A 25,861-nucleotide genomic window follows, 5' to 3' on the forward strand; every position below is an offset into this window, starting at 1 on the left:
AAGGGAAGGCTATTTACATTTCTCCTGACTTGTCATTTCTCTGACTTATCCCAATCCTCAGCTGTGATTTTGTATCCCTGTCCCTTTTTAAAACTAAGACTTGTGCTATTATATCAACTTTTTTTTCTAGAACACATAGATAATTGATGTTTTTAGAAGTTTAAAACTATTTTTACCATGTACTATAATATGCTCTTGTTTTTTCATATTAGTATTTTAAATTATATCTGTGGGAGAGTCTTATTTTTCATTGATTTGTCAGTCTTTTTCACTGAGTAAAAGAAATAAATGTTTGAGATACATTTGACTGTCATGCTGATATTTTGTCAAACTGATTATACATATTATAAGGTTAAAATCCATTTCTAAGTTTCTGTAAGAGTAATTTTATCCCATAACATAATTTTGTTTTTATTTACAAAGTATTCTGAGAAAGTATGTGTATTATTCTATAATCCCATGTCTTACACAAGTTTATTGTATTTGTTGTTGTTATAGCCCACTGTTTTGTTATTTTTTTTTGTCTACTTAATTTTTTTCTTGCACCTTCCTTCTCTCCTTCTGCAAGTTCAGAAACTCTGAAATATAGTTGTGCTATGCTTTAAACAAATGCCATTACTTTTTAAATATACCCAATTATAAGTTAAATAAGGACAAAATTTCTTATTTTTGTCTTCCAAAACAAAAAACAGCTTTTGCACACTTTAATTATCCCTTGAACATTCTCATTTATAATTTATTCTTTTCTAAAGTTTTACTTTTACCATCCTTGACTCTCAAAATTGTTATGCACTCTTACAATGAATAATTAATGTAATTAGCCTACATTAATTATTAATTTTAGACTCTCAGGAAAATTTCAAGTGAGTGCCTGCTCCCAGCTCTCACTTCCTAGAGGTTCCACAACTCCTGGCAGGTTGTTCTTCTTCCTGGGCCAAATTTAATTGCAGCTTCTACGTGCTGAGCTCCATTCCCAGTTGTGTCATAGCCATTACTCCTTCTCCAATTAATCTATTGCAGGAACTTCCATTCTTTCATTTCTGTGCAGTTTAAATCTCTCTGGAGTCTGCAATAACTAAACAAATTAGTCTTTTGTTCCTTTTACTATTTTTTTCTACAAACTCCCTCCTTATGTTCCTACTTTTGGTAGGAGCTCATACAAAATCTAAAATTTGTCAGAAAAATCTATAGTGTATGAAATAAGAAATGTTTGTCTAGCTTTCTTTCTAGACAGTTTTTTTTAGTAAGACGTTGCCCAAGTCAGAGCATACAGCATATATAAAATACGTTGGGCATTATGACTGGAATTTCATGATATGCATAGTTCAAGGAGAGTGTTCTTTAGCTGACATGGGGCTAAGAACTATATATTCTGACTACAGTAATCAAAATTGTCTTAAGTTGAAGAATTAGCATATTTTTTGCCGGCAAGCCCACTGCTAGCAATTTTAATTGCTATGGGAGTTAAATTTTAAGTTTAACTCAATATTTCAAACTCATAAGACTAGAATAAGTCATTATGAGACTAATTTGCCCACATTTGTAGAAAAATGCATGATTCAGCAAAGGTGGACATGTTCAACCTGTTCTTTGGATTGAACTCTTGAAGTCATCCTCGCAAGGTAGGATAGAACCTCTTTCCTCCACCCAACTTCCCCTTTGGTTTCTCAAGGGTGAGGGAAGGAAAACATAGGAGAGGGAAGAGCAGGGGAAATGACAGATGAGCCTCTGTTTTTGCCACACCCAGTGTATTGTGGGCTTACTTCAGTCTCTGGGGCCTCTGTGCTCAGGGATCACTTCTGACTGGGTTTGGAAACTACATCTGCGGTCAGGGATCTAATTGGGTGGGCTGCATGCAAGCCAAGTGTTCTATGTGCAGTACCAGCTCTCCAGCCATCTTTTCAGAAGACTCATAACAAATAGGTACATTTCTTGCTGCAGCTATTGGGCATTAGATTCCAGTTCTTAACTAGGGAAGCACCTTTTTCTGAAGTTACCTTAAGAATTAAATCAGTATTTGTTAGAATCTCATTTTTTACTTTAAAAAGAATTATTTCAAATTTTCTGTGATTAATATTTAAATACTTCCTTGAATTTTAATACATGTACATATTCTAATATTTTATTATATGTGTAATCATATATCACTGTATCACTGTCATCCTGTTGTTCATCGATTTACGGGAGCAGGTGCCAGTAACATCTTCATTTGTTCCAGCCCTGAGATTTTAGCAGCCTCTCCTTACTAGTTTTTCCCAACGATTGGAGGCTTTTTTCAGGAAAAGGGATGAAACCTGTTATTGTTACTGTATTTCGCATGTCGAATACGCCACGGGGAGCTTGCCAGGCTCTTCCATGTAGGCAGGATACTCTCGATAGCTTGCCAGGCTCTCCTCCTTACTAGATATTACACAACAAATTCAGTGCTGTTCTTTCTGTGGAATAAATATTGCTCTTTTGGATTCTTCTGTGTTAGATGAGGGTAACATTATGTCCTCCGGTTCTCCAGGCTAGAAACTTCTAGAATCATCAGTTTTCCAGATTACCCTCCCACTGGTCCAGATGTAGGCAGGTAGACTAGGAAACAGCCCCCCTCCCACATCATGGCAATGAAATTTCTGTGAAGTGTTAAAGTTCTGGGGCCCAAGCAATAGTACAGTGGGGAGGGCATTTGCCTTGCAATTGGCTGATCTGGGTTCACTTCCCAGGATCCCATATGGTCTCCTGAGCAACACCATGGGTGATTCCTGAGTGCAGAGCCAGGAGTAACCCCTGAGCATCGCCGGGTGTGATTTAAAAAAAAAAAGAGTGAAAATAAATAAATAAATAAATATTTTTTTTAAAAGCCACTAGTCCTAAATCTGACCCACCTGTGGATACAGAAAGCAAGACCTGTTTAAAATCTTCTGCAGCAGCAGACCCTGAGGAGCCCTCCCTACAGAAAGAGCCTGAAGGAAATACTAAAGAGCCCTCAATTTCTTCCTTTAATCTAATTAACCCTCACTAGCCAGGACCAGCGAACGCTGGACCCACCCTCTAAGAGAAGACTCACTGTATCACTGTCATCCCACTGATCAGTGATTTTCTTGAGCAGACACCAGTAACGTCTGCTTACTATTAAGTTGGTATCATATATATTAATCATATAATTAATCATATATATTAATTTTTAATTACAAGTTATTATATTGGATGAATTGATGACATATATACTCTATACATTATAGTGTGATATAAATAGATATAGAATATTAGTATTTTATGCTTTTCAAAATGTGTGCTCGATGAGAAATTATAGAATTTTTGTTAAAAGGAGGGCTCACTGTTATTATTAAAGTTAGCATTGAAATATTTAATGAGTAATTAACAAAAAAAGATAAATTTTACATTGTTATAACTATTCTTTGAGTTTAGTGTTATGTTTTTCAAAGAAAATAAAGTGGTACTCTAATATTACCTTTGTAATATTTTATAGGTTCATTTTCTGGAATGTAAATCAATACCTTTTGGTCAGAAAATGGAAAACCTCATGAGAATCAGAGAATATGCACAGGAGGTGAAAAAAGCAAATATTTTACTATTTGGCCTTCTCATACATTACCCACAGGTGAGTAAAATACTAGTCTAATCAGAGTGTATGTTTCATAAACTACAGTTTTGTTTTGTTTTGTTTTGTTTTTGGGTCACACCCGGCGATGCACAGGGGTTACGCCTGGCTCTTCACTCAGGAATTACCCCTGGTGGTGGTCAGGGGACCATATGGGATGCTGGGATTAGAACCTGGGTCGGCCGCGTGCAAGGCAAACACCCTACCCGCTGTGCTATCACTCCAGCCCCAAACTACAGTTTTTTATGGTGAAAACTTGTCAAAGAAATGATAAGAAAAATATTAACTAAAATTTTCTCACCTATTCTTATTTTTGCGGTAAGCAGACCTCTTGATTCTATGGGAAAAGGGAAAAGAAATAGTGTACTGATGTGAGAGATTAAGATATAAATTGGAAAATACTTCATTTTATATATTGTATATAGGATTATCAAATTTAGGAAATGAAAATACAAATGCCCAGTAAAAGTTAAGTTTTCTATAGTAAAAAATCACTTTAGGCATGCTCCAATCCTGGACTGATGTGAATATCTTTTTTTCCAATTAATGCCTCCTCCACCCAGATCCCCAGTTTTCTAGTAGCTTGACAGTCACTCCCACAAATTGCCCCAGGTGCCGCCATGTAATTTCATTAACAGCCAAGATCCAGAAACTATAAAACAAAGCTCCCGGAAGAGAGTGATACAGAATCTCGCACGGTAGAGCCTAGCAAGCTACCCGTGGCATATTCAATATGCCAAAAACAGTAACAATAATGGGCCTCACCTCTCTGAACATGACAGGGAGAAATGGAGCTGGTACTGGCACCCGCTCGAGCAAACCAATGAGCAACAGGACGATCGTGATACAGTCAATGCTTTTTTGTGTTTTGGGGTAGATGCCAAGTAATGGAATCACATGGAAATAAAGGGCTTTTATTTTCACATTTTTGAGGAATCTCCAAACTGCTTTACACAGAGACTGAACCAGAGGTTATTCTCACTAAACGTATATAAGTATTCCTTTTTCATAGCATGTCTGCCAACACTGGTTATTTTCACTCTTTTTTGGGATAAACTATTGTCAGTGGTATAAGATGATATCTCCTTTTGTTTTGATTTGATTTTCCTTGAAAATAGGTAATGAAGAGTGTGATAAGTACTTTAAGTATAAGCATGCTTACATATATATGTGTATATATGTATGTATATATGTATAAATTCCCATTATTACCCTCTTAGGACAGACATGAAGATAGGAAATTTTAAAACTAATTCAAATTTCTCTGGCCTGTACGAACCAACCTTTGAGTCAGACTTTTCTGGGTGCAGAGCATTCCTATTAGCTCATACTACCCTTAATGGTGAGAGTTTTAAAGAAGGCAGGGTAGAGGAATGGTGTGAGTGATGATGGTGTAAGCATCAGGATGTAGGAATAAAGTTATCTGATTTGCTCTTCAATGACTAGGTGCTTCCTTTCTTGCTGAACCTCAGACATCATTTATCTTTATTCTCTATAACCAACCCTGAAGGTACATTGCCAGATGGTGCCCCCTGATGTGTTTCCTTCAGCAGAGATCTGATACTTCATTTTGCTCTTCAACTCTGCTGCTTCTAATGACATCAAATGCCTAGCTAATCTTGACCTCCTTTATTGAGGAACCTTAATTTTCTTGTAGGCTGTAAATAGTTATGTGTTTTTAATACCTTGTTGGATTTCTAGTGAATATAATTGATATAACATGCAGGTCATAGTCATCCATAAGCCATTGACTGGAAATCCAACAAGGTATTAAAAACACGTAGTTATTTGTAACCTACAAGTTATTCGTAACCTACAGTTGGAGCGATAGCACAGTGGGTAGGGCATTTGCCTTGCATGCAGCCGAACCAGGTTCGATTCCTCCGCCCCTCTCGGAGAGCCCCGCAAGCTACTGAGAGTATCCTGCCCGCACGGCAGAGCCTGGCAAGCTACCCGTGGTGTATTCAGTATGCCAAAAATAGTAACAACAAGTCTCACAATGGAGACATTACTGGTGCCTGCTCAAGCAAATCGATGAACAACGGGACGACAGTACTACTTAGAACCATGCCTTAGAATACTTTTAATAATGGAGTCTTGGGCATAATTTGTACCAACACTACTCCCACCACCAGAGTGTCAACATCCCTCCTCCAGTGTCTCGAGACCCCTTGCATCACTCACCTCTCCTCTTTCTTGGTAAACTTAGTTCTGTAGGTGAACTCTCAAAATCTATTAATATTGACCGTTTGTTGCTTCCATACTATATTTCTTTATATTTCACATATAAGGGAGATCGTTCTGTATTTGTCCTTCTCCTGACTACTTCACTCAGCATGGTACCTTCTAGATACATTTGTTCCAGCAAATTGCATGATTTCATCTTTCCTTGTAGCTGAGTAGTATATCTGTGTGGAACACAGTGCTTAGGTTCTCATAATTAGTATTTGCGCAGTCTCAGAGCTAAGGAAGCTCTTTAGTAAGCTAAACCAAATGGGAAGGAGTAGACCCTTCAAGGTATGTGTACCAAAGTAAAGAAAGACTACCTAGATTTTCCTTGTATCTTCTTAATCATAGTTAAGGAGTTTCTCAGTATGTGACTATTGTAAAAAAAAAAGGACATACTGTTACCCTCAGTCACAGGTGGGAATTAACTCTTCTGAACTCAACAAACTGTCAAAAGTAAAATAATTCCTTTGTATTTAAAGGTAAAATTACCACTGATAAAGCGTATTTACCAAAATACATTAGGGTATTCATCTGTAATTAGGAAAAAAGGGCTAATAGGTAAATCTTTGAGATGCATCAGCAAATAGAGTTTGACTGTAATGAAGAAGAGGTCACAGGTTACAAATCTTTAATTAGCACTTCATCTCCCCAAACTGGCAACAAAGGAAATTTTTTCACTTGCTTTTATGAACCTTTAACTAAGACATACAACTGATATTCCCTAGAGGGAACTTATGAAAGCTCCCCACAAAATATATTACAGGTAAAATAACCACTACCTCCGAATAGTCTTATGTTCAGCACTAATTATCCCACTCAGATCACTGTCTCCCAACATTTCAAGTGTCTACTTCATAAGCATTCTCTCATCCCTAAGGATATATAAGATTATTAATGGAGTTTTTTTTATTGTTCAGTGAAAAAAGTGTTTTATTTTATACGTTCTATGGTGTTTTGTGAAAAAAAGTTCTTCTGTGATCATATGTTGGACTTTGCATCCTAAAATTATTAGCTTTTTCTCCATTACTGTCACTAAAGTGTTTTCACAAATAGTTATTGTGTATATTTTCCAGGGCTGAAGTGATAGCACAAAGGGTAGGGTGTTTGCTTTGCACGAAGCTGGCTCAGGTTCGATTCCTCCGCCCCTCTCAGAGAGCCTGGCAAGCTACCGAGAGTATCTTGCCCACCCGGCAGAGCCTGGCAAGTTTCCATGAGTATCTTGCCCACCTGGCAAAGCCTGGCAAGTTTCCATGGTGTATTCTATATGGCAAAAATAGTAACAACAAGTCTCACAATGGAGATGTTACTGGTGCCCACTCTAGCAAATCGATGAGCAACTGGATGACAATGTTACAGTGATACAGTGATATCTTTTTGAGTCTTTAATCAATGAAGACTTTTTATATTTTCAAACATAGCCCCTCCTTGGGAAGAAAACATATATTGGATTCAATTTCATATATGTAATCTGTGTAAGGTCTTCCCAGCTTAAAAGATCCTAATTATATGTGACATTTCTGATAATATAGTCTTGATTTGGAGGCCACACTTCAGTGTTGCTGTTTATGATATTTGCACTTATTAATAATTCCTACCCTTATTTTTAATAAATAATCCTACTAATAAGTGTGTTTATGTCTTGTTCATATGTATGTTTGTATGTTTTATTTGTATTTTTGTATGTTTGTATGTGAATGTATTTTGGTATGTGAATTTAAATTCTATTGAATTTAAATTTGATTCGTTCTGTGTTCCATATTTTTGCCTTAGAATATTGGATATAATTAATTTGCTTTAGTTTATTGCTTTATATAATTTGCACATTCTATTTTGCTTATATTTCTGTGTACTTTTATGGAAGAATCTATTTTGGAATCTTTGAGTGCATCTTTAGAGTTTGTAAATGTTCTGCAATGTTGTTAGTCATCAATTACTGATAATTGAATAATTCAAATGCTGACAAATGTTTTTAATTATATAATATTTCAGTTAAATTTCTCCACATTTTCCTTAATGTTAGAAGAAGCTTTATCTTGTGAGTTATTGTTGAAGTCCATGATAAAATTTTCTGTTTGGGGAGCATAAATAAATAAAATAGAAATTTATTTGTCAGAGTTCTTGAGTCAGTCAGGATTGGAGTGCTTGGATGATGAGAGCCCTATTCAAAGTTGCAGATTGCCATTTTCTCATATCATATTTTCTATGTAGAAGGTGAGCCTTTCTGGGGTCTCTTTTAGAATTAGAACCTAAATCTATTCATGAAGGTTCTATCCTCATGACCTAGACACCTCTCAAATGCATCACATTGGGAGCTAAACATTTCAACATATGAATTTGTAGTGGGCATAGAATTCAGTCCATATTGAGAGTTACTAGCATCTATTAGACAAAGTTTAAAGAAAATACATCAGGGAGTGTGTATTCTTTGATTCTATCTATTTTTTTCTTTCTTCTCTTTTGAATTGTCATTCCATGGGATTTTATATAATGAAAAACAGGTCTGTGTAAAATAATATTTTCATAAGAAAGAGGGTCACTGGTTTCTACTGTACCAGTCAGCAAGGTTGAGAAAACCAAACTTTATATAGAGAGGTCAAAAGGTGAAGCTAAAGAGCTCCTTGAACTTTTCCTTGATTGATTCTGAATGCCATTTTTTCTTGCTTGCTTACAATCACAGCTATGGCTGAATGGAAGAAAGTTACCAAAGTGGTTCTGTAATTTTTTTTTATGCAAAGCAAAAGCAGAAAACATCCCCAATCATTTAAAAGACTTATGAGACTCCTTTACAAACCTTCAAAGTAGAATCTGGAATAATGAAATGAGATTGTTTGGGCAACAACATTAAATTAGATAAAAATGGTGTAAATTGATCTTCTGTTACAAGTATAACCAGAACTTCTCTACTTGATGAGCTCAATACTCATTTTCTACTGCCTGTGTTTAGAAATTTTTGTTTGTTCTGTCAAGGACATCCAGAATTTTTTTTTCTATAAAGTCTGTTTGTAATAACCTCAGGTTAATTCATAAGAATGATCAAGAAATATACAAACAGGTCCAATTGTCCTAGGAAAACTGTACCAAACGATCTAAACTTAGAGTAAACAACTAACACCATTTCCCCTCCTCTCAGTTTAACCCCATTTGCTCTATGTTTTCTAGACCTGTGGGTCATTCTCTAATTGTACATGATAACTGGGAGAACAGATAGTCTGCTATCAAGTAGCAGAAGGCAGTTTTAAAAAGGACAATATGAGTTAGGTTGAAACTTTCCTTCCTACAATGAGTCATTACTTGGAATTTAACTAGGAATTATTTAGTAAACACACTACTTTCCATGACACTGAATCACATGGTATATACACCAAACATGCAGCACCAAATCTGTTTACAGAAACTCATAATACCCTGCTCAGGCTAATCAACCTTCCTTCAATTTTCGATGTAGGATTGTTTATGAGACTAAATATTTTTAACCCTCAATATTGTTTTGTCTTTTATTCTTTAAATTTAGTCCATCTTTGGAAAAATATGGTCATAAAAGATACAAATACAAAACTCAAGATTGTATAAATTTGAAAATTAAACTGTCTTTAGAAAGTTTGGTTAATACTACTTGGCATAGTGATTAGAAATTATCAATATCCACTTATTCTTAGACACATTTAAATAAAATGAATTTCTGATTTCTCCTCAGATTATATACATCTTTTGCTTTTTACTGTATGAAAGAAGATATGGTTCTAAAATTCTGCTATAGATTTTTCTTATTTTTTTTAATAAAAGGAATATCATTATGGGTAAAATAACCACGGAAAGTTTTTAATTTGAATACAGTATTAGTTAGTTATTGATGCATAACATAACAGTATACCTAAATGTAGTGACTTTTAACAACAATATTATTGGGTTAATCTTAGTACCACATATCCCCACTTCATTCTTAGCATTGCCTAGCTGAGCATCCAAGGGAGTTACCTCTCCCAGGCCACCTAGTACCACTGGGAGTAGCTCTAGGTGCCCACTAACTACCTCTAGGTATGACCCCTATTAAAAAGTATAAATAAACCAATGAAGTTACTACATAGTAACTTTGTTGACTTTATTGGGAGTTATGTGATTTTCTATGTGTTGCTAGCAAAACTTCTGCTCTTTAATTACTATCATTAAAAAGTTGAAAAAAAGATTATTCAGTGTGTTTATAATTTCTGATATTTTGATTAATAAAGTAGGAAAAATAATGTATCAAGTAATCTGAAAGACCATACTGAATAATTAGTCCCTCCATAATGGAGAGGTTTCTATGATATGTGGGATTATTCTAATATATGTGGGAACTAAAATATGTTGTATATTGAAATAAAATGTGTTGTGTATAGACCACCTCTAGTTTTCTGTAGGTTTTGTTTATCTTTATTTTTAAATCTGAAATCATATTTTTATGAGTCATTCAACTAGATTTGAAAAGACTTATTATTATTTTTTTATCCTGTGCTAATACATACATGACATACAAACACACACACACACACAAACACAAACACACATATACACACATTGTTATGCCTGGCTTTCAGATCCCCAAATGTTGAGAGACCCAGTCCACACACAATAATGCAAAAGCAAAGGAACTGTATTGTTATTCTGAGCCTGCACTATCTTGAGCTAGGGTCGAAGTCTTATCCTACATAGTGGAGTCTTGACAAGGACCCTGACTCCAAATCACATGCAGTTTATATAGGGTTCAGAGTTAAAAACAGTCTATATACTGGGTTATTTTTAGCATTGGCCCTATTATAATGGTGGTCACAATTAGGCAATGATTCGTAAGAGTTTCTAAGGAGGGTGCAGTGACCCCTCATGACCGGCCAGACCCAACTGCCCAGTTCTTTATCTCGGCAAATTACTCAACTGGGAGTTTACCAGAAACTGCAAGTCCTGGTTTGGGGAAACAGCAACTGAGACCTAGTCGAGACTTAATGTTAGCTGCAGCCTGTCATGGTATTAGTTTCACCCTCACAATGTAGGTTGAAATAGGTTGCCATATGCTTTACAGTCCATTAAATGTGGTGTGCTACTCTTGGTACTTAACTTGGGTAGTGCATGAGATGTCGCTCAAGGAATTCTAAAATTTTAAATAGGGTGATACAGCTGGAGTCAACATTTTAACTGGATGGTGACTTTGGGGTCCGGAGGCATCTCTGCAGCATGTTGCTCTCTTTTGAGATTTTTTTGTGAGTGTCTGGATCATGGCTGTAAATGAGTTTATATGGCACCAGAGGCAGTTCATGGTGGTGACTGCAGGCTCCCAGAAGAACAGAGAGATGGGAGGTGATTGCCAATTTCTAGTTCTGTGAGAGCCTAGAGATTTCAGTCACAAAGCCCGAATTCCTGAGTTTTTCAGTGGATTCATTCTCATGAATGTGGGTCATCCTGAGACTGTGGAAATCAGTTGTGAGCATGGAGGCGGTTGGGTTCTGGAGGTTTTTGGCTGGCAGGGTTCTGTTTGGGAGGTTAGTGGCCTCACCCCCACCCCCTGGGGTGCCCCAGATGAGACAGCCTGCTGGGGGTTCTGGGGGCATCTCTGCAGTGTGCTGCTTTATTCCAAGATTTATTTGTGTCTCTGGATCATGGCCTTTAGTGAGCTTATGTGGCGCCAGGGGAATTTCATAGTGTGACTGCTGGGATCCTGGAAGAACAGGGAGATGGGGGAGAGTCATCTACTCCCATCTATGGTAAATCCTAGAATATGGATAATAGTGGATAGGAAAAAACACAGATGTTACACAAAGATACCATTCATGATTATTTTTGGTTTCAGTTATTATTATTTATGTTGTATGTATTTCTAACACTTTGTTATGTGGAAATATTAGTAAGAATATAAGAAAGGTGTTCAAATAATGTCACAGATAAATTGCCATTTTTCAGCTAAAATAAATATATTTTAACATTTAGCTTTTTTATTCTTTTTACTTTTTAAAAATAATTCTCAATTTGTGTTTATGTGTAAAACTCCGTATTAGGTTTCACAACTGTGCTGCAGACCTTTTACTCTATGAAGTTTTAACTATGAAGTTTAGAAATAAAAAATTAATGGACTTGCTTTATCATTGTTTATTACTAAAACTTTTTCATTAAAATTATTCAAAGTTAGGGTGTTCAATTTTAGTGAATAGATCTGAAAGTTGAAATTGGAGAAGTGGGAAATATATTGCAATAAGGGTCATTAATCCCTATTCCATCCAATAATACATCCTTACATTCCTTTTGCAGGTTTGAGCCAATATTGTACTCTATTTTTACTATAAATTAATTCAATAATCAAAAATAAATTGGAGCCTGAGAGACAGTACAATAGGTAACCCCCCTGCCCTGCCAACATGGCATATGGTTGGCATGGAGGGACAAGTAGGCCCTGAGTACAACCAGGTGTGGACTTAAAACCAAATTAGTCCAAACCAAACCACAACAACAACAGCAACAAAATTTGATTTTGATCTTCTCCTGAGGGGATGGTATTGTGAAAAGGTATGACCTACCAAATATCAAACTACATACAAATTTCCGTCCCTGTCACTGTCATCTCATTGCTCATCGATTTGCTCGAGCAGGCACCAGTAACGTCTCCATTGTGAGACTTGTTGTTACTGTTTTTGGCATATCGAATATGCCATGGGTAGCTTGCCAGGCTCTGCCGTATGGGTGGGATACTCTCAGTAGCTTGCCGACTCTCCGAGACGGGCGGAGGAATCGAACCCAAGGCGGCTACATGAAAGGAAAACACCCTACCCGCTGTGCTGTAGCTCCAGTCCCACATACAAAGTTATTTTACTTAACGTATGACTATATGCATTTATAATTTTCTAATGTGACTATTTTTCTAGATTTTTTTAGTGAAAAGTCAAAATATTTCATGCTTCTGACTTGCTTTGTTTACTTTTGAATTTAAATGAGAATAAGATTATATATATCTGTATTTACACACACACATAATACTAGGTTTTAAAGTAATTGTGCCATATTCTTCACCACCTTAATCCTTATATTCTTTTATTAAACTTCTGACTTCACTTTTAAGATGTTTTGGTGCAATTAAAGGATTTAGACTCATGGAGGGTGGTCTCTTTAATTTAACAAATCTCAACATTTACACAGACTTAGTATTTTTCTGACTTTTGAAGAAGGGAAAAAGAGAGAAATATGTGAAGGAAATTACTAAAAACGTAGTTTTTGATTTTTCAGTTCTGGTCCACAAAGAGAAAGGAGGTTTCTAGTGGAGGTTCCCAGGTGTCTTATGTAAAGTGGGGGAGAGAGTGGCCATGGCCTCAGGATGAAAAAAATCTCCCACTTTCTTTTTATTTTTCTACTCATCTCTGTCACCCAGGAAGTGCCTGGGAGATTTAAGAGTGATAGCAGTCTGCTACCAGCCCCTGCACTGCACACATCTCACCAGCCCCAGGAGACAGCTGTCAAGCTGCGCCTGAGGTCCACTTGCTCTGCATGGAGTGGGAGATAATGTCTGGCACTGGATTTCATGGGGAACTGTGTACTCAGACTAAAGCAAGGAAATACTCTTTGTGGGAAAGGAAGGTCAGTTCTAGTATTATCCAGACATTTTGTCTTTTTTAAAAAAATTATTTTAACGTAGACAAAAGTCATAACTCTTGATACAATTCTAGATTTGAAATTGATTACCTAACAAAGCTCCAATATTAAAGTCAATACGTATAAATATGCACGCAGACCCTGACAAGCTCCCCATGGTGTATTCAATATGCCAAAAACAATAACAACAAGTCTCACATTAGAGATGTTACTGGTGTCCGCTTGAGCAAATTGATGAACAACGGGATAACAGTGATACAGTGCAAGTATAAACAATATTTTCTTTTATTTTCATAAAGTTGTTCACAATAATGGATTGCATTCAATATTTTGATGCCAGTCCTATGACCATCACACCTTTCAACCCCGATTATTTTGAATTTCCCACCACCACTCAAACCTGCTGAACAAGCAGATGCTACTTAGAAATCTAAAATTTTAAATAATTAGGGTCTGGAGAAATCTCTGCAGCAAGCTGCTTGATTCCAAGATTCTTCTGTGTGTCTCTTGGTCTGTTAATGAGCTCAAATAGATGCCGGAGGCAGCTTGTGGGCATGACATCCAGGGGCCCACAGGGGTGGGGAGATAGGAAGGAGCAGCCCATCCCCTATCTCATGAGGCCTGGAGTTTACCGTCACTAATCCCAAGTAACTGGGCTTTTCACTGGGTTCTGGAAGATGGCAGCTGCCCGGATTCCTAGGGGGCAGATGGAGGGCCAACACCTGCTCCTGCCTGAGGCACCCAGGTGAAATTGGCCTGGCACAGAGTCTCAAGGCATCTCTGCAGCGAGGTGCTTGGTTCTGAGATTCTATTGTGTGTCTCATCAGATTTTTTTTTTTATGTGAAAATTGTTATATCTCATTGTGGGTTTGTTAACTCCTCACGGAAGAATTTACTAAGCTGCTTGTGGCTCCTTTAGCCTTCTGTGCTACTGTTTTTGTTTGTTGAGTTTAGCTGACTTCTCTGTTCCTTTTCTATCTAACTTGGCGTGTTCCTCCAGAATTTCAGCATTGAGGAATTGAAAGGTGTCCCATGACCGCCTATGTGGCTGTGTGGTCCACAGAACTCAGGATTTATGGTCTGGGCCAATGAGTTGATAGAGTCACAGATATGGAAGGTGGGCATGCTGCTGGGCTTCTGGAAGCTTCCTACCCTGACGCTGAGAAGAGACCAGAGTTCTCAACCTGGGCACTGGATTACCTGAGATTATTTGCATTTTGGCATCTCAGTAGACGATACTAGCGAAGCAGTGGAGTTGAACCTTTGGTGTGGCTGTATTGGCGGGGTGTGTCTACAGCTGCTGGGATTTTGGCAGTGTGTGTACTCAGCTTCCCCACTTCCCAAGGGTACCCAAGAATTTTCAGCATTAGGGACTGGTGTTTTCATGAATTTTAATTAATTAATTTATTTTTTTAAATTTTAATTTTTTGCCCTACATCTCCTCAGAGATTTAATTCTGAATCAATAGACAAGGGCTGGTTGGTGAGTCAACATGGTGATCATTTTGGGAGGTGGGTGTGACTGTCATTACCCACACATATTGGAATCAACATCTTTCCATCACAGAAAAGAATTTCAGGGCTTACTTCAGGCTCTGTGCTCAGAAATCACTCCAGGTGCTGTTTAGGGACCATACAAGATGTCAGGGATTGAACCCAGGTTAGCCACATGGAAGGGAAACTACACAGTGAAATATAGTTTGTTGGGGCGGGGGGTGGGAGAGGGAGAGAGAGAGACAGATACAGAGAGACGGACAGAAACAGAAAGATGGAGGGAGAGAAGAAGGAGAGGTAGGTTAAGATTAATGAGATATGTGCACAAGAGAGAACATGGGCTTCTCCCGAAGGAGACAGCCAATACACATCCCAACATGAAAGATCACATCTCAAGAGGGAAGATTTGGGGGCATGTGTGAGGGCCACATTTGCTCGGGCAGCATGGACACAGTCAACCTGGGCGCTGGTGGCATGTGCGTACTCTTCCCCTGCTGATTTAGTTTATATAAACTTTTTCTAAACTGCCCTTCTCTACCCGCAATTCATTGTTAGGGTGGTTGCCAAAGAGTAGAGCTGGGAGGCAGTTGATGGTTTTTAGATATTCTTCACATGGCCTTTGTACAAGCTGTGAAACGTCTTCTCCGGTGGCAGGCCACCTCTCCTCTTGGGATCCATTCTTGCTAGAACCTAGAATTCTGCGTCTCAATGCCTTTCCAGATGAGTCCTTGGGGTTCTTTTTGTTTCTTCTGTTTTTGGGCCACACTCCTCAATGCTCACGGCTTATTTCTGGCTGTGTGCAGAAATCAATCCTGGTGGTGCTTAGGGACCATACAGTATGTCAGGGATTAAACCCATATGCAAGGCAAGCGCTATATCTGCCGGGCTATCTCACTAGCCCCAGATGGATCCTTTTTGTCAAAGGCTTCCATGCCTTCTACCTGATTCAAGTTTCAGATGATACTGTTTTTCCCAGCACATGTTACCAGGGTACCTCATCTTCCTTCCTAGAACAGTATGATTCCTAAATATGTTTTAAATGAAAATGCCACATAGTTTTCCTAAAATTTGCTAGCTATGGAACAAGATTAAAACAAATTTTTTGTTTTGTTGCGGGGTGGGGGGGCCACCCCAGCAATAATCAAGGTATTCTCCTGGCTTTGCACTCAGGGATCAATTCTGGCAGGCTTCCGGGGCCATATGGAATGCCTGGGATCAAAACAATCAGCTGGATGCAAACCAAACACTTTGCAATATACTAACATTTGGCCCCAAAAGATTAAAATATGTAATGCCAAGTTTTTCTGAAATTTGATGACAGTTTATTAATGAAGATGGTGTTACATTTAGAGAAACTTTTCAGTTAACTGTAAACACTTTTAACGTATTTATTTAAAATAGCACTGCTTTATTTGTATGTATATAATATGTAAATATATGTAAATTATATCTATATATACATATAGATACATATTTGATAATGAAAATTCAGTTTTGTCCTTCAACATATGTTTTTCCTGGTTGGCGATCCCTTCCTTCCATTCTGATGGTCAAGAATAGGGCTTCTTCTAGTTTTGTGGTTCATTTTTGTTTGAGTTCCTCTTTGGTCTATCACTGCATTGCATATGAGTACAATCCTATGGTATGTGCTTATTCTGTCTCACTTCACTATTGATACTTTATATGTTGACCCATGTTGTTCCAATTAATAGAATTCTATCTTATTTTTTTTACTTTTGGTGATTTGGGGAGCCACTCTTGTCTCTGCTTGGTGGTATGCAGTGTCAGGGATCAAACTTGTGTTGATTGCATGCGAGACAAGCACAGTAATCCCATTACTGCCTTCCCAGCCCACTTTTGTCCTTTAAAAAGTAGTTTCTATGTCAAAATATTTTATCCATATATCAGTTGATGCACACTTAGGTCCTTTCAAGTTCTTACAAACATTTATAAATAATGTTTGACAGTATAAATAGTGCAATTCTATTTATGGGATGCGTATAGTTTTTCGAATTTATGTTTTTGGGTAATTAGGAGGTAAAATATCCTAAAAGTGGGTGACTCTATTTTTAATTTTTTGAGCAACATCAATACTATCAGTCTAATGGATACATTACTTGAAGACCTCCCTACAGAGTATAGGAATTCTATCCTCCCCATGTCCTATACAACTTTGATTATTCTCTTTTGGTAAGTCTTTTCACAGGCATGAAGTGCCATCTCATTCCTATGTTGATTTGCTTCCCACAAATAAGAGACAGTACAGCTATTTTTTTTTTGCCCCTTAGTAATATATTTTGCATTCTGTAGAGCTGTGTCTATTTATATCTTCATTGTAAATCAGAGTTGTTATTTTTTTCAGTTAGGAGGTCTTATTGGGTGCTCTGCATTTTGGATAGTTCAACTCCTGGTTGAATATAAATGAATAGCTCCTCCCTGTCTTTTTGTTTTGATGTAAATTTCTTTTGTTGTGAAAACCCTTTTGAATTTGGTGTAATCTTATTTGTTTACTTTTGCTTTGTTTCTCTTGTAATGGGAGTCAAGTCTTCCTAACATGCACTAAGGGTAATGTTAAGGAGACCATCCCTGTTTTCATCTATTTTGTTTTCAGCTCTTACAGCTATGTCTTTATTCATATGTGAATTAATTTTTGTGTGTGGTTTTAGCTAATGTTTCCGTTTCATTTTTTTGTATGGACAGTCCAGTTTTCCCCATACCATTGAACAGACTTTCCTTACTCCATTGTATGGTCTGTGTTCCTTTGTCTTGTATTAGTTGTTTGGTTTTATTTCTGGTCTCACAACTTTGTTCCATTGTTCTGTGTGTCTGCTTTTCTTAAAATCCTTTGCTGTTTAAATAATATGACTTAATAATATAATTTCAAGTCAAAATGTGGTACCTCCATTTTTGTTCTTTTTTTCTCATAAATATTTTTCAGTGCTATCTAGGGTTCCTTATACTTCTAGTGGACTGGAGCAATAGCACAGTGGGTAGGGCATTTGCCTTGCACAGGGCTGACTGGGTTCGATTCCTCCATCTCTCTCGGAGAGCCCAGCAAGCTACCGAGAGTATCCCGCCCGCAGAGCAGAGCCTGACAAGCTACCCGTGGTGTATTCAATATGCTAAAAACAGTAACAAGTCTCACAATGAATACGTTACTGGTGCCTGCTCGAGCAAATTGATGAACAACGGGACTACAGTGTTACAGTGTACTTCTAAATTAATTTTATGATTTTTAATTTTATGTCTTTAAGATCCCATTAAGATTTTGATAGGAGTTACACTACATATGTGTATTGCTTTTTAATATAGCCATTTAAACAATATTAATCTTTTAATGTTCAATGTATGTATATACACACATATATATATATATATATATATATATATATATACACATACATACCTCCATCCCTTTTGGAGTGCCTGGCATGCTACCAAGAGTATCCCACCCACACAGCAGAGCCTGGCAAGTTATCCATGGCGTATTCGATATGCCAAAAACAGTAACAAGTCTCACAATGGAGACATTACTGATGCCTGCTTGAGCAAATCATGAACTACGGGATGAAAGTGTTACAGTGCTACATACATATATTGTTTCAATGTATATATATATATATAAATATGTATGTATAATTTTTGGTTAACTTATACCCAAGGTATTTAATTTATATTGTTGTGACTGTAAATATTATTTTCTGGATTTCTCCTCTGGATTTATAAAATAGTTTAAGCAGATTTTTCATGGTAATTTTGAATTTTGTGACTTCAGTATTTATTATTTAAATGTCTTTTTACTAGATGTTTTTCAGTCCTCTAAGTTGTTTATCAAAAATATTTATAATTTCTTATAATTTGGATTCCTTTCATATCTATTCTTTATCTAATTGCTCTTTTAAGTATTTCCAGCACTACAGTAAACAGTAGTGGTGAGAGTGGACATTCTTGTCTTATTTGTGATTTTAGAAAAGCTTTGAATTTTTCACATTGTGTTATGTGGTCTGTTTTATATGGTCCCTATTATGTTGGTTACATTACTTTTCTTTCTTTTTCTTTTGCATAAACGGGTATTAAATGTTATCAAATGCTTTTTGTGTTTTTGAATTAATGACCTGGTTATGTAATTTCAAAAAAAAATTCATGTTTTATGAAGTTGTTCCCTAATATGTGGCTTTTGTTTGTCTCATGAATAAAAAGAACACAGAATTTCCCAGTAACATCAAGAAAAGAGATTTTCTTCATTTTCTTCAAAAATACACTTTTGTAAGTCAAATAAAACCAAAGCAGTACTTTCTTCTTTTCTTAATTTTTGCTGATTTAAAAAGAAAAAAGTCCTTGGGAAAAAAGAACTTTTCTTGTTCCCCTTTGGTGAACAACATTGTGGTGCTGGGTGGGAGAAGGTGGGAAGGCAGCTCCAAAGGGATTTTTCAGGGGTCACTTCAGGTGGTATTTGGAGGATCTTGTGGTCCCCAGAATCAAATCTGTGCCTCCAGCATCCAAAGCCTGGTCTCAGCTCTTTTAGCCATGCCATAGAGTCCCTGTTTCTTTTTTATGTTTCAGAAGGCATTTTAAGAAAGTGAATTTATAGCCTTAACCCTGACCCTAGGGGAGAGATTTTACTGAAAGAGTTTATCAGGTTGATTAGATGTTAGAAATGCACAGCTATTTTTTTTTAGTTTAATTATTATCATAGGTATGTACTTCCCAGAGGTTTACTAAACAATTAGAAATGTGACCCTTGTGGTAAATTTATTAAAATAAGTAATGAGAAATAACTTTTCCCTTCTGCTGCCAGAGTGGCTGGTTCTGCGGACTCGTGTAAGATTGTATATGTTGCATTTGAGATTGTAGATCTTCTCAGCTAGTATCTTTGGAATTTTTTTTTTTTAATAAGGAAGCACATGTGCAAAGACAAAATAGTAAGTAGTTCTTGTGAATCATGATCACGATCACGAAATCCTGTTGATCATCGAGTTGCTCCAGCGGTCTCAGTAACCTCTCCATTCGTCCTATCCCTGAGATTTTAGAAGCCTCTCTCTTGTTGGCCTTCCCAAGGATGCCACATTGGAGGCTCTTTCAGGGTCAGGGGAATGAGATTCAGCTGGTTACTGGCTTTGGCATATAGATACACCATGGGAAGCTTGCGAGGCTGTCCCATGTGGGCAAGAAGCTCTCAGTAGCTTGTGAGTTTCTTCCAGAAGGAAAAGTAGGTTATAAGCACTTCTGGGAGCTTGCTTTTAAGTCTCTGGATGTTGCCGTTGATAGGATTACACACACCTGGGTTCCTCGGCCGTTCATGCGTGAGGCTTGTCTTAACGTGTGGAGAGGGGCCTTGAGCATGGCTGTAGCTAGGTTCCAGTGGTCTTATGATGGGAGCTCTGCTCAGGGCAGGGAGGGAAGCTGGAGCCCATCCCCTCCAAGGGGCCCCAGGGAAGACAGCCAGGCGTGCGGGCAAGAGACTCTCTGTTCTTGTAACTCACTGTTCTTGTGAATAGTGAATTTTATGACTAACTGAAATACACAGTAAAGAAAAGTATCAGTAAATATCCCCAAAGCTTTCCAAATTGATATAGCCACCCTTCGTCTCATATCAACATCTCTAAGCTTTGTATCATAAAACTCAATATTTATGAGTGATAATAAATATTGGCAAGAAAATTGTAATATGTTTCCCCCACAGCATGAGTGATGTGTGTGTGTGTGTGTGTGTGTGTGTGTGTGTGTGAGTGAACAAACACTAATTTTTGTACAGAACCAGCTCGGTAGTTAATATGTATTATTATCTTTTTTATGTCTTTTTATGTCATGAATGTGTCTCCAAATTCATATATTGAAATCTTAATCTCCAATGTAATCTTATTAATGACCAGAACATTTGAGAGATGTTTAGGTCTTATGATTAAGACAATTTGTTATTTAATCATTTTTATGTTAGTAAAGGGCTGGAGCATAGCACAGTGGGTAGGGCGTTTGCCTTGCACAAGGCTGACCCGGCTTCGATTCCTTAGTCCCTCCCGGAGATCCCAGCAAGCTATTGAGAGTATCCTGCCTGAATGGTAGAGCCTGGCAAATACCTGTGGTGTATTCGATATGCCATAAATAGTAACAAGTCCAGTAACAATGGATACATTACCAGTGCCCGCTAGAGCAAATTGATGAACAAAGGGACGACAGAGCTACAGAATGTTAGTAAATATGTAAGATAATTTATATCGACATATTATAAAATTGGATGATTATTTAATAATTATGGAATAATAGAATGTAAATATTTTGAGACTTGAAAATGTAGTCATATTTTTACCTTTTAATATTTTTAGCTTTTTTCTGAAGTTACACATTGCATTATAACATAAATTTCAAGAGTAATTATTAAAATTTATAATCTGAAAGTCCAATTCTATCATACTTGAAAGGTTAATTTATTTTGCTCATTAGTGCAGAATGAAAAAAAACTATCTTTCATGGCTATTTTTTATTAAATCATGTTAACTATGGAAAGTGATCAGTATTGTGCTAAATATACTTCAAGTTTCCCACAATTGTTAGTTCATAATCTTTTTTCATCTTTATGTGACTCAAGTCTTAGTTGCATATATTCAGATAAAGTTAATCTCCAGATGAAAACTTAAATTAAAATATAATGCTCATGAAGGTCAAGCAAGACTCTATTTCTCAAGATTAACTTAATACATATTGACTAGCATGAGCAATATGCTCAGTAATATGTATTGAATTATCAGTGAATTATATCTTCTATATGATTCCATACTTCAGTTATTTATTCCTAGATAATCTGGTTTAATGCCACTTAGGTGTGTTATTTTTTTTCCTAATGCATAGGTAATATGTTTTTGTTTTCTTCTGTATTTTATGGACAAAGAGCAAGTGCGCAAAATCACATATTGAATAAGTGATATTTCATATGCTTTAGCATTTTTATTATATGAAAAATTTTATTATAGTAAAATATTGGATTTACACAAAAATTAATAAAGCCTATGACTTTTTTATACATTTATTTATGACATGCCAATGCCCTACACACATTCTTCCCCATAGTAATTTAATGCAATTTGATGTATAATACAGTCTTCTTTTTGTTTCCTTATTTTTCATTTATTTAATTTAATATGTGTATACTAAAAAGGTAGTATATGCTTATGTATATGTGTATATATAAGAGTATCAGTCTAACTGATATATTTTTTAGTTTTAGCTTATATGGTAGCTGGCACAAATTGTGCCCTCAGTAAGTAATTCTTTAGTGTACAAAAATTAACTAATGCTTGCATATATGTATTATTATTAGAGCATCATAAATTTAACCAGTATGTTTAGATTTCTTTTTTTTATCACTACATTTCTCTGGTGGGTTTTGTTATGCTATATATATTTTATCTTTTAAGTAAGTAAAATAATTATGGAAAGATAACAAGTGCTATATTAATGCTTCTATGGGATTTTATAGAAGGAAACTAATAATAATTTCTTATTTTAAGCTAATTATCACACATGATTATGAGTTTGTGATAATCAGTTTATCTCAGGTATTTAGTGTTTATCCCAAAAAGTCTCAGTACAGAACTTTACCATATACCACGTTAAAGAAATAGTATCCTCTGAACAGTTGAAGCAAAAGTATATGACAATATTCATGCCCTGTCATGATGAGTCTGAGCAAACTGTGGATGAAAGTAAAATTTTTTAACTTGCTAATGTGATTTGCTAAAACTTTAAAGCAGACAGAAAATTTAGTATGTTATTATGTCAGTATCCTAAAATTATGTTAGAAACAATTTTTAATAACGAACATGAAAAAATGACTAATTTTGTTCATACTTATATTTGAAGGTTTAATTTGCACCATAAGCAAGAGAAATAATAGATTAAGGAACTGGAAAGTAACAAACCTGTATTGTTTGCAAGCAGTATGACTATATAGAAACTACACAAACCTATAAATCTATACATTTAAAAAACTAAAAACAAAATCTATACATTTAAAAAACTAAAAACATTTATGTATAGAATAAATGGATATTTATACTTTAACTCATGACCAATAGCTATTAGAAAGTTTGAATATTGCAATAAAAATATTTATATCAAACAGTAACACATGTTACCTTTACTTAATCTTTTTGCTTCTGTAATTTATATTACCATAATTAATTTACCTTGAGATGAATTTGTTTTTTAATATATGTATATATGTGTTGAAATTATTTATATTCACTTTAGACATATATAAGATGGTGAGAGAAAAGGTTTTGAAAAGAAGCAAAAAATGCTATAAATTAGAATAAAACTCCCTTTATGTTGAAAAAGTTCAGCTCTAAAACTTTCCCAGTAAACTGTTAAACAATAACAGCTTTTTATATCTATGTACTAAATGTTTCTGTTTCAGGTTTCTGCATGCTCTCTCATATATTGCCATGTGAACATTCATTGTCTATTAGGGACCTGCTTTGTCGCTTAAGGGAATTGATGATATGCCAATTTATTACTCTTTCACAATATTAAGCATTTAAATGCACATTCTATTTACATTTTGGAAGAAAGTCTGTGCTTTTACTTTGAACTTTTGGCAAAATATTTTTCAATGACATAGAACATCTTAAAAATATGGTAGCTTGTAACTTGATTAATTATATAGTGGGTAGATGTCAAATTAGTAGCATAGCAGCTTACATTTTAATTGAATTTTTACTTCTTGAATCATTCTAGAGCTTTATTAATGTTTTGAATTTGAATACCATGAGAATATATTGAATTCTGACATATTAATGATATTAGATGTTCACATTATTGTGATTAAACATAATGACATAAATTTTTAAAAATACTGTGTGGACTTGAGTTTTTGGCTAACATTTCAGTTTTTAGCCTGAGCAAATTCTATTCAGCACTCATAACATTTGGCAATTTATATTCATGTTGAAACATGAATTTGAATCACAATCATAAAGAATATGTCACTTTTTATTTAAATTTTGCCGATTTTTTATAACAGGAAAACATTTGAAATCTGTGCCTTCTTTTATATAACTGATATCCATAGAAGAAAGGGCATTGGTTTTGAAAGTTTGCAGATTTTTTTTTTTTTTTTTTTTTTTTTTTTTGCTTTTTGGGTCACACCTGGCGATGCACAGGGGTTACTCCTGGCTCTGCACTCAGGAATTACCCCTGGCCGTGCTCAGGGGACCATATGGGATGCTGGGATTTGAACCCGGGTCGGTCGCGTGCAAGGCAAACGCCCTACCCGCTGTGCTATCTCTCCAGCCCTGAAAGTTTGCAGATTTTGAGGATTTGGAATTAGAGTAGAATGTCTGATTCATTTGGGTTTATGATAACAAAGTCTGAAAAACAGAAACATCATTAATATATATTCTCTCTTTTTCTTTTCTTTTTTTTTTTTCTTGTTTCTTTCTTTTTTTTTTTTTTTTTTGCTTTTTGGGTACACCTGGTGATGTGCAGGGATTACTCCTGGCTTTGCACTCAGGAATTACTCCAGGCGATGCTCTGGGGACCGTATGGGATGCTGGTTCGGTTTCGTGCAAGGCAAACACCCTACCTGCTGTGCTATTGCTCCAGCTCCTAATGCATATTCTTGAACGAATTTCCTAGCCATTTCAAGATATTTTGTCAGGCTAATAAAAAATCTTAATTTTTATATGCCTTAGGCACATGGAAGTATGATTTAGGATATTTTTATTTTAACGTTGCTAAAAGTATCTTTAGTTGCAATTTGTGCAAACAATGTTTTCCTTTAGGAGTGACCAGTTTAGTAAGATGGAGTTGAGGGCCCTACTAGGTCAAAAATAAATTTGTAGACTTATTCGAAGATGTGAGGCAATAATTGAATATTTTTTAATCATAACTTGTATTATTGTGGAGATTTTGTGCTACAATGCTGGTCTAGATCCTGAAAGTTAATTAGGGTCTTTAGATATGTCCTTTATACATATCAAAGACACTACTGTCACAAATAAAGTCAAAGTCAAATATTAATGCAGCAAAAATAGTTTATTCAGTAACAACTAAAGGCAGAAGATAAAGCTAAACATCTTTATTATTTGTTCATACGCTTGAGTATTTTTAAGGGAGGATTAAGAAGTAGGGTAAGGGAGACAGTGGGGATGGAGTAAAACATCACAAAGTTGGTGAATTTAAATGTGATGAGGTCAGCTGTGTCTGAAAACTGGCAATACTGATCTTGGGGGTTCTAGCCTCCCCAGGAATCTGGGCCTTTAAAGCTCTGTCCTTTCTGATAACTGTTTTTCAAAGTAGTATTTTCAGATAATTGGGAAAATGCAGTGTTGAGTTGTTGGAGATACAAATACATCCCAAAGGTCCAGGATAGACTCACAAAAAAAGATTTTTGAGGTGCTCTAAAATAAAGGTCAAGAGCCTATTCTCTGATATTGGCTAGAAAAATGGTTTTATCATGGTGTTGAGTTTTCTCAGGTAGGCATTTGAATGGGTGCTGGTTAAGCTAGGATATTTTCTTAGTACTGCTAGAAGTCAATTTGTATTTTGTCTTCTCTCTATGTGAAATTTGGCAAGAGTCATTTTCTGCTGACTGTTTGCTGTTCCAATATTTAATTGTATGCAGAATTTAAAAGGAAAAGTCCCAAATTTTCCAAGAGAAATTAAATGGCTATTAATTTGATATCTAAAGAAATAAATGGACTATGTTTTTCTTAATGGAAATGTTTTAATGCATACAAGAGGTGTAATTAAAGTTTAGAAATATGTGCATCTCCTTTTTTGTTGTTTGTTTTAAGAGAAAATAAATGCCAATGGGTTAATCCTCTAATCGTATAGTCTACCACCATGCCATGTCAGTGAAGTCTACAGCCCCCACTCTTAGGAATTTTGTCTTTCCCAGGTGTGTAGTTTGGTTTCATAACTGGCTTTA

At 35.9% G+C, this 25,861-nt stretch overlaps 1 protein-coding gene across 3 annotated transcripts in view; it reads left to right on the forward strand.

Annotated features, from left to right (window-relative positions):
* Nucleotides 1–25,861, forward strand: part of CRPPA (CDP-L-ribitol pyrophosphorylase A) — a 291,157-nt gene that overhangs the window by 167,209 nt on the left and 98,087 nt on the right. For all 3 annotated transcript variants that reach the window (XM_055137285.1, XM_055137286.1, XM_055137287.1), the window contains one exon: nucleotides 3,476–3,607. In XM_055137285.1, coding sequence (XP_054993260.1) covers nucleotides 3,476–3,607 — 132 coding nt within the window. The remainder of the gene's footprint in view (nucleotides 1–3,475; nucleotides 3,608–25,861) is intronic.

The sequence above is a fragment of the Sorex araneus genome, chromosome 1 (assembly GCF_027595985.1).
Source record: "Sorex araneus isolate mSorAra2 chromosome 1, mSorAra2.pri, whole genome shotgun sequence".
Classification (NCBI taxonomy): domain Eukaryota; kingdom Metazoa; phylum Chordata; class Mammalia; order Eulipotyphla; family Soricidae; genus Sorex; species Sorex araneus.